Here is a 15,530-nt window from a genome sequence, read left to right on the forward strand (position 1 = left end):
AAATCCCATGGATGGAAGAGCCTGGTGGGCTGCAATCCATGGGGTCGCTACGAGTCAGACACGACTGAGCGACTTCACTTTCACTTTTCACTTTCATGCACTGGAGAAGGACATGGGAACCCACTGCAGTGTCCTTGCCTGGAGAATCCCAGGGACGAGGGAGCCTGGTGGGCTGCCTTCTATGGGATCACACAGAGTCGGACATGACTAAAGCAACTTAGCAGCAGTAGCAGCAGACAGCATATTGAAAAGGAGAGACATTACTTTACTGACAAATGTCCGTCTAGTCAAAGCTACGGTTTTTCTAGTAATCATGTGTAAATGTGAGAGTTGGACCATAAAGAAGTTCAGTTCAGTTCATTTCAGTTCAGTCAGTCATGTCCAACTCTTTGCAACCCCATTGACCACAGCACGCCAAGCTTCCCTGTCCTTCACTGTCTCCCGGAGCTTGCTCAAACTCATGTCCACTGAGTCGGTGATGTCATCCAACCATATCATCCTCTGTCGTCCCCTTCTCCTCCTGCCCTCAATCTTTCCCAGCATCAGGGTCTTTCCAAACGAGTCAGCTCTTCCCATGAGGTAGCCAAAGTATTGGCGTTTCAGCTTCAACATCAGTCCTTCCAATGAATATTCAGGACTGATTTCCTTTGGGATTGACTGGTTGGATCTCCTTGCAGTCCAAGGGACTCTCAAGAGTCTCTCCAACACCACAGTTCAAAAGCATCAATTCTTCGGCACTCAGCTTTCTTTATAGTCCAACTCTCACATCCATACATGACTACTGGAAAAACCATAGCCTTGACTAGACAGACCTTTGTGGACAAACTAATGTCTCTGTTTTTTAATATGCTGTCTATTTTGGTCATAACTTTCCTTCCAAGGAGCAAACGTCTTTTAATTTCATGGCTGCAATCACCATCTGCAGTGATTTTAGAGCCCCCCAAAATAAAGTCAGCCACTGTTTCCACTGTTTCCCCATCTATTTCCCATGAAGTGATGGGACCGGATGCCATGATCTTAGTTTTCTGAATGTTGAGTTCTAAGCCAACTTTTTCACTCTCCTCTTTCACTTTCATCAAGAGGCTCTTTAGTTCTTCACTTTCTGCCATAAGGGTGATGTCATCTGCATATCTGAGGTTATTGATATTTCTCCCAGCAATCTTGATTCCAGCTTGTGCTTCATCCAGCCCAGCGTTTCTCATGATGTACTCTGCATATAAGTTAAATAAGCAGGTGACAATATACAGCCTTGATATACTCCTTTCCCGATTTGGAACCAGTCTGTTGTTCCATGTCCAGTTCTAACTGTTGCTTCCTGACCTGCATACAGATTTCTCAAGAGGCAGGTCAGGTGGTCTGGTATTCCCATCTCTTTCAGAATTTTCCACAGTTTGTTGTGATCCACACAGTCAAAGGCTTTGGCATAGTCAATAAAGCAGAAGTAGATGTTTTTCTGGAACTCTCTTGCTTTTTCTATGATCCAATGGATGTTGGCAATTTGATCTCTGGTTCCTCTACCTTTTCTAAATCCAGCTTGGACATCTGGAAGTTCACGGCATAAAGAAGGCTGAGTGCCAAAGAACTGATGCTTTTGAACTGTGGTGTTGGAGAAGACTCTTGAGAGTCCCTTGGATGACAAGGAGATCAAACCAGTCAATCCTAAAGGAAATCAATCCTGAATATTCATTGGAAGGACTGATGCTGAAGCTGAAGCTCCTATACATGGCTACCTGATGTGAAAGGTGAACTCATCGGAAAAGACCCTGATGCTTGGAAAGATTAAAGGCAGGAGAAGTAGACAACAGAGGATGAGATGCTTGGATGGCATCACCAACTCAATGGACTTGAGTTTGAGCAAGCTCTGGGAGATGGTGAAAGACAGTGAAGCCTGGCATGCTGCAGTCCATGGGGTCACAAAGGGTCTGACATGACTAAGCGAATGAACGATAGTAGTGGACATCACAAATTATACAATATTTCCATTATTTAGAAAGTTCTATTCAATAGCAGAGCCTTAGATATTCTACAGACCTTCATGTTTTCAGTCTTTCATCCCTGTATTTAGTTACATGTTTCATTCAATAATCACCAAAGAAACACCCGGGCCATTCCCAAATTTAACACAGTAAAATCAACTTGCTTCTTGTTGCCTTCTCCCATAGCAGACACAGGTTTTGGGTTTCCCCATCCTGCTATGGTAGCTTCTACCAGGACTCCAGCCAGCTTTTAGTATTAGAATTTAGAAAAAAAGACACTCACTTGCAATGAGTAGAATGCACCTTTGTAGGAAAAGAGAAAAAAACAAAAGCACTCTTCTGGATGTATACAAACCCAGCGCCAGGGCATATAGCTTGGAAATAGAGTACAGACTGGCATTTCACTACCATGTGCCTCCAAAATCAGATACTCTTGTGCAGTGTAAGTGGAGATCCTAGTTACCACTATTTCACCTATTTTCCATTTTCCAAAATTCTGTTGCCATCTCTCCCCTGCTGTCCTCTTCTCTCTCAATCTTTGTCTTCATGGGTTTATAGTTTAGTGTACTCCTTTATTATCATTTTAGTGGATTCCACATGAATTTAATTCTCAAACTAAAAGTCAAACCAGTCAGTCCTAAAGGAAATCAACCCTGAATATTCACTGGAAGGACTGATACTGAAGCTGAAGCTCCAATACTTTGGCCACCTGATGCGAAGAGCCAATTCATTGGAAAAGACCCTGGATGCTGGGAAAGATTGAAGGCAGGAGGAGAAGAGGGCAACAGAGGATGAGATGGTTGGATGGCATCACCGATTCAATGGACATGAGTTTGAGCAAACTCTGGGAGACAGTAAGGGACAGGGAAGCTTGGCGTGCTGCAGTCCATGGGGTTGCAAAGTCAGACATGACTGAGTGACTGAACAAAAAAGGTTTTCAACTTGAATCTTTCTGTTATGATTCCACTTTTTGGTGCTAAAAATGTATTCCAATCAATCACACAACAAATCTCAAGTAAATATATATCTGAGTAGGACAGAGGTAGACAGAATCCTTAGTCTATCCTTTTAAAATAACACAAACCACCAGAATTATCACTTCACAAGCAGAAAGTCGGTATCTGGGTTATCCAAATCCTCTTCTCTAGAAACGAAGCTAAACCTCCTACCAAAGTGAAAAAGCCACTTCTCAGAAAAAAACACTTTTGATAGTAGTACCTCAAAAACAAACTGACTCCTAATTCTGATGCTTTTGTATTTACCAGAAACATATGATTCTGAATAAAAATAAAAGAAGCAAGTATCATTATTGTTTTAAATTACAAACCTGTGCTGGTGGTACTTGCAAAGGATTGTTATCCAAAATTATTACTTGTAAATGATGCAGCTTCCTGTAACAAACTGGAATTTCGGTCACTTTATTACAAGAGAAATCCAGCTTGACTAAGGGAAGATCTCCTAATTCTGTTCAGAAACAAAAATTATTTAATTAAATTCTATACAGTTATTCTCTTATTCATGTGAGTAAGAACAGTGAGCATCTTACCATCTGGTAATGCCTGAAGATTATTTCTTCTTATATTTAGCTCTCTAAGTGACTGTAATTTTCCCATTTGTTGGGGAAGAACCTGAATCTCATTGCAGCTAATATCCTAAGGAAAAAAGAAAATAAAATTATAACAAACTAATGGAGAAATAGTGATATATTGCTACTTTTTAACTAAAGCACATGGCTAATAGCTAGCAAGTCACATCCAATGTAATTTCTCTAAATATGGATTATCAGGCAGATTTATATTTATGTTACACCATGAAATCAATCCAGCACAATTAACATAAATTTTTTGTGTAAAAGTGTGAGGTTATAACTTAGTAATACATAAGTCAGCATTTTGAAAATCTCAACTAAAGACCACTCTTACCAACTAAAACCAGAAGGTGCTCTTCATTCACAGGTAAAATGAAAGAGAACTATCAATCACTGGGATAATTTGTCAATTATAGTATTGTTTGGGCTTCCCTGGTGACTCAGACGGTAAAGAATCTGCCTGCAATGAGGGAGATCTGGGTTTGGGTTGGGAAGATCCCCTGGAGGAGCACATGGCAACCCACTCCAGTATTCTTTCCTGGAAAATCCCCATGGACAGAGGAACCTGGTGAGCTACAGTCCATGAGGTCTCAGAGAGTCAGACATGACTGAGCGACTAAGCACAAAAAGTAGTTGTTTTGAGATACCTGGTTGGGCAAGAGGTGAGAAAGACAAGGATTTACAGATGTGAGCTGGAGAATCAAAGACCATGGTCAGAACTGATTTAACAAAACCTGCTTCTATGAGGGATTACAGGCTCAAAATTTGATGGCTCACACCATAACCCAAAGACATTCTAAGAGATCTGGTCAGAACTGCCTCATGGTTACATTAAAATGCAAACCTCGATTTTAAGGTAAACAATACCACATTTCCATAATAATAGAAGAAAGGAAGAGCTTAAGTTATTAAACTGTGCAGTCCTCTCCCCTTTTCTTATTATCATATCAACAGAAAGGGAAGAAGAATCTGCAAGATCTCAAGCAGAAGTCATTCTAGACACACTGCAAATAAAATTCATATTCTACTGCAACTGCCCACAATTTCCAACTTTGACTGGAAATGACATTTAGCTTGGAAGGAAAGGCGTGGCACATACATGTATTGTTTTATCAAAAGTAAAAAAGGCAGGAGGGTAAATTCAAAAGAAGAATATTGTTGTTATTTAGTCACTGAGTCATGTCTGACTTTTTTGGGACCCCATGGACTGTAGCCTGCCAGGTTCTCCTGTCCATGGGATTTCCCAGGCAAGAATACTGGAATGGATAGCCATCCCCTTCTCCAGGGGATCTTTCCAACCCAGAGATCAAACCCTCATTGCCTGCATTGGCAAGTGGATTCTTTACCCTGAGTCACTGGGGAAGCCCCTAAAGAATATTAAATAATATCTAATCATCTAACCTATAGATTTAAAAATGTATCTACATGCCTCTTTCAAATGTATCTACATGCCATCTTCATTCAACAACAACTATTTATCAAATATGAACTATTTGCCAGGCACTGTTCTAGGTGCTGGGGACGTATCAATGAATAAAACAAACAAAAAGTCCTGCCCTCAGAGCTCCTTATGGATACTACATTATAGCAAAAGGAGTAGATTACACAATATGCTAGAAATGCTATGGAGGCAAAAAACAGAGCAGGGTAAAAGAAAATGGTAGTGCTAATAATATTGGGGAAGGATAGGAATTTAGATTGTTTCATAGTTAATATTTGAGCACTATTATCAGAAGTGAGAGTATGAGCCATGTGAATACAAAAGAAAGGAATATTCCAGACAGAAGGAACAATAAATGTAAAGGCTCTTAAGCAAAGCATATGTAACATGTACTAAGAACAGCAATGAATCCAGTGTAGCTAGAGAAAAGTGGGCAAGGGGAAGACTAGGATGGAGGGGAAAGTTTTGGCTTTTACTCAGAAATGTGGCCAGGTACCAGAAACTTTTAAACAGAGGTATGACAAAATCTAACTTATGTTTTGACAAAGATCACCTTAGCTATTGTATTGAGGATAGTCCAAATGATGGATAAAAAAAACTTCAGAAAAACATCCATTAAAGTAGATACTATGGCTCCCTCCCAAAGGTGCCTAATACTGAAGATTTCCATACAAAAAAATTAATAAAAATAAAAATTTGACAGGCAGCTGCCACTTCATAGAAGAAACAAACCCAGCACAAGATACTGAACTACTCACCAACGGGTACTCTACAAAATACTCAGCTGGGATTTGAAGGCCTGAGACTATTTCCTAGATCTAATGACAGACTTCACTATAGCCTGCTATGACATTTCTAGGATATACTGTCCTGGGAAAACATTCCAGTGACAGGTAATATCCACAAATTAATTCTGTGATGTAAATTGCCAATCAAAAAAATAAAAAATAAAATTATCAATTAGCCACCCTAATGCAACCTATCCATTGTTACTGATTTTGAAAGTTGAAAGCACAATAATTCTACAGTGCTAGTAAAATAATGATTAATATGTTTTCATATTCTATTTAAATAAAAATACTACACTAAATCTCAAAATCCTAAATATTTTTGAAATTTCATTTATCCAAAAACTATCTCATGTAATATAATTTAAAACATAGGGTCAAAAACTGAATTAAAAAGAAAGAAAAAAGAAATTACAGAGCCAAAGAATCTCTTTTTAAAAATATTTATTTATTTGGCTGCATCCAGTCTTATTTGCAGACACAGGATCATGCAGGATCGTCCCTTACAGCGCTCCGGCTCTCTAGTGGCAAGTGGGCTTAGTTGCTCAATGGCATGTGGGATCTTAGTTCCCTGATCAAGGATGGAACCTGCATCCCTTGCATTGCAAGGTGATTTCTTAACCAATGGACCATCAGGGAAGTCCCAGAGTCATAGAATCTTAAGGAGAATGTACATAAAATCTTTAAAAACATTAACAGTGTGCATGTCAAAGAAAGTAATGAACCCCTTGTATTATGAATTTGTTAGATCACATCTGGCATCTTCTGTTCACTTCTGAGTGTTACATTAAAAGAGACTATAATAAAAGGGAGCATTTTCAGGATAGAAATAGCTAAAAATAAAAGGCGATAAAGAATAGAAATATAGAAACTAAAAAAAGGAATAAAGGTAATAAAAATATTTAAGCCACAGAAAAACAGGTCTTAGAGTTTGGTAAAATGGAGAGGACACACACAACAAATTATAAATATTTGAAGGGAAGAAAAGTTATCATTATCTATACTTCTTCACATGATAGTCTCAAGACCAATGGATAAAAGTGATAGGGCATGTATCTTAGTTCAAAATGAGAAAGTTAACAAAATTTTGCAAAAGAGAAATAGGGCTGCCTCAGATACACAAACACAAAGATTTGTCAACCACTGAAAATATACAACTAGATGTGTCAGGGATTCCTGCATTAGGAAGTGGTTTTATCTGATTACTTACAAGATTTCTTACAATATTAAAATTCTGTGGTTCTATAACATAACAAGACTAAACTCAAGGAAGTTTCCTTGCCATTACAACTGCATATGCTTATGAATTTTAAAAAAGGCATTCCTGAAATTTCTGTTCATTACATTCTATTTGTACATTAATTTCCCATTATAAGCTAGTACATAAGTTCTCCAAGAAAATTTTTCTCCCTCCACACATAAAAAATCATATTTATGAACACTTGAAAAAAAATCTATGTATTGGAAAAGCATTACTCAAGATAAAGTAGAAACTAAAAAATAAACATCATGTTATATTGTGTAAGGTAGAAGTAACAGAAAGATGTGAAAATAACTCACTGTTTTGAAGATTTGATTATGTTTCTCTGAGTTCATTGTCCTATAATAGCTAAAATGATATGTTCAAAGTAATTACTTTAAATTACTCCTATATTTCTACAATCAATTATATATAAAGGCCTCTTTCCATTTATCTTCATTCCAAAAGTGTTATAAAGTTACATGGGGATATAGAAGAAGGTCATTTTATTAATTCTACTGCATGTAGGCATGTACTCTCTTATCTCCTCTCTCTGAAGCCTTCACTGAAGTCCTGTAAAACCTTAAAAAAAATAACCTTACCTTTTCCTGATCTAAGAACTTTATTGTCCACAAAAAGGATAGACAATTGCTTAGTTGTCTGAAACTATTTTTTAAGATTTGTAAGCAAGTCTTCTGATCTCACTAGGACTAAGGAACAACCACGGTTTTTATTGTAGTTGTGAGCTAAAATCAGACATGAGCAAGGGTATCTTGAAATATCACTAAAGAGAACTTAGGCATACACCAAGTTTTTTTTTTTTTAATTAGAGTGAAATTCCATAAAGGAATTAATCTCCCGAAATATAAAGATATGTGTTATGCACATTACATACAATCAATACAACTATTTTACTCACCAATTCCATTAAATCTTTTAACTTCCCGATTTCTTCTGGAATGGATACCAGTTTATTATTACTGAGGACCAAAACTTTAAGGGGAAGATCGAATAGGTATTTTGGCAATGTTGATAAAAGATTTCGACTGAAAAGAATAAGAAAGTCTCATTATGAGAAATAAGTCTGAAATGAAGGATGTTGAAAAAGAACAAATCACTTCAAAAGTAAGAATTTTTCACTAAATAACAACTATTATTTAACTAATGCTTACTTTGTAACAGACTAATATATTTACATGCACTGTCTCATTAAATCCTCATATTAACCTAAAAAGACAGGTGGTATTATCTGCATTATACAAATAAAATTAAAGGTTAAATTTGGTTAAGTCACTTGCCCAGGCACAAGTCTGCACTGTGACCTGTAATATTGTCCTACACATCATCAGCTCTCCAAACTCAAGAATTTTTCTGAGCTAGAGAAAATTCTAACTCAGAATTCTCAGAATTCTTCCAAGCTAAAGAATTGCCAGAACCTTGCTCTCTGGTATAATTTCACTATATTCAATACCTCCACACCTCTCACTATGGGAAGGCTCCAAGGATAAATTTGCATGCACTGTGTTCAAATTTATGACAGAATGAATAGAATTATACCTTTAAAAATATGTAGTAACCTTAACCCATTCTCTTTTGTTGCAGGTTTATGGTAGAACAGTCTATTAGCACCTTCATTTCAGCTCATAGTTGATATTCCTGTCTCTGCAGATATATTTAAATATAAGGACAACTAACACGTGTTACTATGTAGCAGGCCATGTTCACAGCACCTCACATGAATTAACTTGACTAATCCTCACAACAACCCACTTCAGGAAGATAGATACTATCATCATGCCCATTTTACAGATGAAGAAAAAGTCTAAGAGATTAACTGCTCAAAGTCACAAAGCTGGTAAGTGAGAGAACCAGGATTCAAATCCAGGCGATTTGACTTTGTGTCCCTTACCCTCAAACTAATTTTGGCCAAATGTGCATGCCAATGTAGGCTGACCCAAACTATCCCTGCTGTAGACTAAATGTTTGTGTTCTCCCCACTCAAAACTATAATGTTGAAGTCTAATCCCCAATGTGATGGCACATGGAGGTGGGGCTTTTGGGAGGTGATTAGTGGCCTTAAAAAGAGACCCCAGAGAGCTCCCTTTCTCTTTACTCCATGTAAGGACTCAGCTAGAAGAGAGTCATCTATATAAATCAGGAAACTGGTCTTCACCAGACACTGAATCGGCTGGCACTTTGATCTTGAACATTTCAGCCCTCAAAACTATGAAAAATAAATTTCTGTTGTTTATAATCACCCAGTCTACGGTATTCTGTTATAGTGCCATGAATGGACTAAGACAATCCTACTACCAAAGTATATATAAAGTGTACCACTACATTTACATACTATCATCATTCATTAGCAATTTGCTATTATCTTCCTTGCTTTTCAAAGTGATATTTATAGGCTGTGCATAGCATTTTGTATAACTACACAGCAATAAAACTCCAGTGTTACCCCAAGAGAGGGACTTCAAGCCCTTTTGCCCCATTCAAATAGATGGAGAAACAGTGGAAACAGTGGCTGACTTTATTTTTATGGGCTCCAAAATCACTGCAGATGGTGACTGCAGCCATGAAATTAAAAGACGCTTACTCCTTGGAAGGAAAGTTATGACCAACCTGGACAGCATATTAAAAAGCAGAGACATTACTTTGCCAACAAAGGTCCGTCTAGTCAAAGCTATGGGTTTTTCCAGTGGTCATGTATGGATGTGAGAGTTGGACTATAAAGAAAGCTGAATGCTGAAGAATTGATGCTTTTGAACTGTGGTGTTGGAGAAGACTCTTGAGAGTCCCTTGGACTGCAAGGAGATCCAACCAGTCCATCCTAAAGGAGATCAGTCCTGGGTGTTCATTGGAAGGACTGATGCTGAAGCTGAAACTCCAATACTTTGGCCACCTCATGCAAAGAGTTGACTCATTGGAAAAGACCCTGATGCTGGGAGGGATTGGGGGCAGGAGGAGAAGGGGACGACAGAGGATGAGATGGTTGGATGGCATCACCAACTCAATGGACATGGGTTTGGGTGGACTCCGGGAGTTGGTGATGGACAGGGAGGCCTGGTGTGCTGCAGTTCATGGGGTTGCAAAGAGTCAGACACGACTGAGCAACTGAACTGACCGATACCTTCAAAGGATGTCCAGAAACACTAGACTGGTTTAATCACATGGCACAGACTTCAATAAAAAAGGCTAATGCCCCAAGACCAGAAATCCTAGCCAGACTGTTGGAATGCCAAATATGCTAGGTGTTTGTCACAGCTCTTGCACTTTAAGGATCAAGTACAATCCTTGGGAAAGTAACCTTTGGAGCACAAAGGGTCTTCCTGAGGATTCTACTGAAAAGAAGCATAGTATACAGGAAGAAAGAATAAGCTAAAAATTATCTTACAAGTTTCTCAAAATCTTTTCACCAAAATAAAAAATAAATAAATAGGAAAAAGAATGGCACATACAAACTCAATCTAATCTCCCTCATACCAAGAAAGTTTAAAAATTGGTTTCTTTTCTTTCCTTAAGAAGCAGGTTTATTGAGTTAGCAGTCAGCTCTCTATTTCTTTATACTTAGTTAATAATCATAAATCTTCACTTTTGACACATGCTTTAGAGATAGCCAAAGAAAGCCAGTCATTAGAACAAGTGTTATTTTAATATAGTGAGTTTAAAACATTTTGTGTCTGTAAACAAAAATTACAAGTCAACTTTCAGAGATCAAAATGGAAAAGAATCACAAAAAGTTTTAGTAAAACTATTCTAAGACGTACCATAAATGTTAATGTATAAATTCAATTCAATTTTTGACAAATTGCTTTTTCCATAAAAGAACAAAATAAAATGATAATAAAGACAAAAAATTTAAAAATACCTCACTTTCCTCAAACCATTCCCAAGCCAGGCCAAGGAGATTATGTACCCAGTTAGAGAAAGGAGCAACCCAAATGACCAATATCTATGGAAGGAAATTACTCTCACACATTTTAAGGTTAAAATGGTTTCAGTTAAAGTAATATGTACTGCCAGGTGACACCACTGAGGGAGATATACATAATAAATATCACATAGAAAGGAATATTATCATTTACATATGTTAATTCTATTTACTACTTCCCTATTTGAGAATTTAGACAAGTAACTTCATTAAGGAAGTTTTCCCTTATAATTCAAAACATAAAACAAAAATAAGAATAAGATTCTGAAATTAAGTCACAATATACCAGTTTCCATTCACTGTCACTCATTTGGTAGGGATATTTTTTTCTTATACTTATTCAATGTTCAGTCTATTATAAAAACAGCATAAAGCTAAGAATGAGAGTTCTACAGCCATACTGCTGCTTTGATTAGAATCTTGGCTCCACCAGTTGCAGTATGTGTAATTTTGAGCAAATAGTTAACCTCTGTGCTTCAGTTTCCTCATCTGCAGTGCAGGGATAATAACCACATTATCTGAAAATGTTGTGAAGATGAGATGAGGTAATACGGGTAAAGTATTTTTAACACTGCTTGGCACACGGTAAGAACTTATTATTAACATCAACTATTATCTACGCCTAACCTTCCAATAATCCCATCCCAATCTATCCATCCTTGAGGTAGCAATAAGAAGTCACAAGAGTGAAAAACATAACTCAAGAACTGTTTATTTATAATGTTCCACTTTAATTGGGGATGCTAATAAATAAACCTGTGTTGTGGTGCTATGATTTCAACAAAATATTTCTGGTCTAAAGCCATGGTACTCAAAGTGACCTAAGGACCAGCAGGCATGGGCAGTACCAGAGAGTTAGAAATGCTGGCCTATGAAATCAGAATCTGCATCTGGTTCCTGTGGGCACTGAAGTTTGAGAAGCACTGCTCTCAAGAACAAGACCAAAAACCTATAAAGTAATATGGACATATAGAAAATACAAATAAGATACTGTAGAGACATAGGTTACATAGCCAAACCAATTACATTCCTTTGCAACTAAAACAAATTATAACTGTATTAAAAAAACAAAATTTATTCCCCCCAAATTGTTTTCTTACCTAATGTTAAGGTATGTTAACATCTGAAGGTTTTTAATGGCTTCAGGAATGATTTTGATGCAATTATGATATAAATTTAATGTTTCAAGAGGTGCAAATAACCAGACCTCAGAAGGAATTTCTGTAAAACGATTTCTTGAAAGATCTGAAAAATAAAAGTAATGTCCGCATGTCAAACATACACCTATATTTGTGGTAATTAACAGAACTATTTACACACTTGCTGAATCACTGAGAATCCAACCAACTATTCAAAATACTGACCTTGACCTTTTGCCTTAAGGCAAAAAATATATAGAAATATATACAAGGAAAGTCTGTTCATTAATAAACTGCACTTGATATACTTCAATATCTTTAAATATTATCTTTTAAAATACCAATGAAGAATTCTGATATTTAAAAACATGAATAAAACCATCCCTGATCCCACATCCCCCTCTACCCACCTCTTCCTCCTTTACAGCAAAACTTAAATAAATTTACAACATAATTATATTTAATACTTACCATGGACTTTTCAACCAATTATAATTTGCCTTCTATTCATTTTTATATTTACCAAGGTCACTAATAGCCTCCATATCAACCACCACTCATCCATTTGGAAATACTCCTTTTCCCTTGGCCTGGAAAACTACACTTCTGGATCATTTCCTATTAGCTCCCTGGCTGCTAGTAAGTCTCTTGCTAGATTCTCCTCTACCCATACTGTGAATGTTTTTGTTCCTAAGGACTCTGATATAAGGTACTCTTTCCTTAAGACATACTCTATTAGATGATTTAATCCAAAACTAGGGTTACTATTCATATACTGACAATTTCAAATTAAATACATGTTTGAACACTTATGTGCTAATCTTTAGGACTTCCCCTTCGTATCTCTCAGGTACCTCAAATTCTGCAAGTGCAAAATCTTAACTGAAGATCTTCCACGTATCTGTTTCTCTCACTTTAGATAATGTCACCAACATTCTCCTCATGAGCTGCTCAAGCCAGAAACTTGGCATTTACACTTGATTCCTTCCTCTCCTAAACTATTTCAAGTACAAACAAATAATTCTATTCACTTAAGTTTTCACATGCACACACACACAAAAACAGAATTATTATAACTATTATACATCTATTGATATTTTGTTAAATGAAATTTTGAAAAATACTTAGGATATCTTGTGGCAGGTTGGAAAAAAATACGCTAAAAGAGTTTCTCAACCAAAGTATTATTGACTTTTTGCTTGTATAGCTATTTGTTGTATGGAGCTATCATGGGCATTGTAGGATATTTAGCAGCATCCCTAACATCTATCTACTAGATGCCAGGTAACACCCTCTAGTCATGGTAGTCAAAAAACATCCCATGGAATATAAACCATCCTACCCCTGTTGAGAATTTCTGCCTGAACAATTATCAAATTAGCTATCTTACCATAGGAATATACTTTGCTAAGGGCTTCCCAGGTGGTGCTAGTGGTAGAGAACCCACCTGCCAATGCAGGAGACTTAAGAGATGCAAGTTTGAACCCTGGGTGGGAAGATTCCCTGGAGAAGGAAATGGCAACCCACTTCAGTGCTCTTGCCTGGAGAATCCCATGGACAGAAGAGCCTGGAGGGCTACAGTCCACAGGGTCACAAAGAGTCAACATGACTGAAGCAACTTAGCACGCACGCACACACACATACTTTGCTAACACTATTTCATTATACTTATTTGGTTAAAAACATAAGACTATCATTTACCTTTATCAAGAAAAACATCTGTGCAGTTAGGGAGTTTGGAATCAACATGTACACGCTGATGCTGCTGCTGCTAAGTCGCTTCAGTTGTGTCCGACCCTGTGCAACCCCATAGACAGCAGCCCACCAGGCTCCTCTGTCCCTGGGATTCTCCAGGCAAGAACACTAGAGTGGGTTGCCATTTCCTTCTCCAATGCATGAAAGTGAAAAGTGAAAGTGAAGTCGCTCAGTCATGTCCAACTCTTAGCGACCCCATGGACTGTAGCCTACCAGGCTCCTCCGTCCATGGGATTTTCCAGGCAAGAGTACTGGAGTGGGTTGCCATTTCCTTCTCCACTACTATAGTTTAAATGGTTAACCAACAAGGACCTACTGTAGAGCACAGAGAACCTTGCTCAATGTTATGTAGCAGAAAGATATGAGGGGAGTTTGGGGAAGAATGGATACATGTATATGTATGGCTGAGTCCCTTTACTGTCCACCTGAAACTATCATAACATTGTTAACTAGCTATGCTGCTGCTAAGTCACTTCAGTCGTGTCCGACTCTGTGTGATCCCACAGATGGCAGCCCACCAGGCTCCCCCATCCCTGGGATTCTCCAGGCAAGAACACTGGAATGGGTTGCCATTTCCTTCTCCAATGTGTGAAAGTGAAAAGTGAAAGTGAAGTTGCTCAGTTGTGTCCGACTCTTAGCAACCCCATGGACCGCAGCCTACCAGGCTCCTCCATCCATGGGATTTTCCAGGCAAGAGTATTGGAGTGGGGTGCCATTGCCTTCTCCAGTTAACTGGCTATACTCCAATATAAAATAAAAAGTTAAAAAAAGAACATCTATGGTGTATCTTAGGCCACTGTACCTCATTTAGCATCTGGTCTACCCACATAAGAACAGCTTCCTACCAACGCTAAAATTCCTCACTCTGAGGGATGAGACCTATTTATTTAGCAGTAAAATAATTTGCTATTAAGAATATCAATATACATGTATGTTTTTATGCATGTGTGTATACATGCACACACTCATTCACCTAATGCAAAATTCTGTAACTGGCTTAAGAAAATATTAGTTATGATTATATAAAAGTTAATTTGGATTCTTTTTCTTCTCACCAAAAGACTCTGAATAACTAAATAAAAGGACAGATAGAATTATTAGAAATCAAAATCTGAACCTCAAATAGAAGTTTTCAATTTACTGGCTCACCTCCTCTAGATACCCAGGCATCATGTAGTTCTATTGAGGGGGAAAAATTTAAGACTTCTTTTTTCTAGTTTAGAATATTTCTTTTACATTTGACTTTTACCTCTTATCATTGTAACTTCAGAATTCTAGGAGTTGAAAATTACTGCTTACAGTTAATTTGAAATCCTAAAAACAAATTCTGCCCAGTTTGTTTTTCTGTATAATATTTAGTAAGTACTCATAAATAATACAGTGGCCCTAGACTTAGATGATGGTAGCTTGCATGGAGATGGCAAGAATAAGGATAAAAAATAGAATTTGAAATGTATTTTGATATTAGTACTTATAGTAATTGGGCAAGTAATTGTCTATGCGGGATAAATAAGAGACAGTAATCAAGAATGGAACCCAGAAAAGACTGGGAGGAGAACAAGATGGCAGAGAAGTAGGAGAGAAGGGCTTGCAGAACACCAGCTGAGAGCTGACAGGAGTACCTGATCACCAGAAAAGAATATACAGAGACAATCAAAACTCAGTAGGA

At 37.4% G+C, this 15,530-nt stretch overlaps 1 protein-coding gene across 6 annotated transcripts in view; it reads right to left on the minus strand.

Moving 5' to 3' along the window:
- The window catches only part of LRCH2 (leucine rich repeats and calponin homology domain containing 2), a 122,087-nt gene that overhangs the window by 76,918 nt on the left and 29,639 nt on the right, over positions 1–15,530 (minus strand). For all 6 annotated transcript variants that reach the window (XM_070462239.1, XM_070462237.1, XM_070462240.1 and 3 more), the window contains exons 2-5: positions 12,068–12,212; positions 7,953–8,079; positions 3,523–3,628; positions 3,304–3,440 (exon numbers count right to left, since the gene is read on the minus strand). In XM_070462239.1, coding sequence (XP_070318340.1) covers positions 3,304–3,440; positions 3,523–3,628; positions 7,953–8,079; positions 12,068–12,212 — 515 coding nt within the window. The remainder of the gene's footprint in view (positions 1–3,303; positions 3,441–3,522; positions 3,629–7,952; positions 8,080–12,067; positions 12,213–15,530) is intronic.

The sequence above is a fragment of the Odocoileus virginianus genome, unplaced genomic scaffold (assembly GCF_023699985.2).
Source record: "Odocoileus virginianus isolate 20LAN1187 ecotype Illinois unplaced genomic scaffold, Ovbor_1.2 Unplaced_Scaffold_1, whole genome shotgun sequence".
NCBI lineage: Eukaryota > Metazoa > Chordata > Mammalia > Artiodactyla > Cervidae > Odocoileus > Odocoileus virginianus.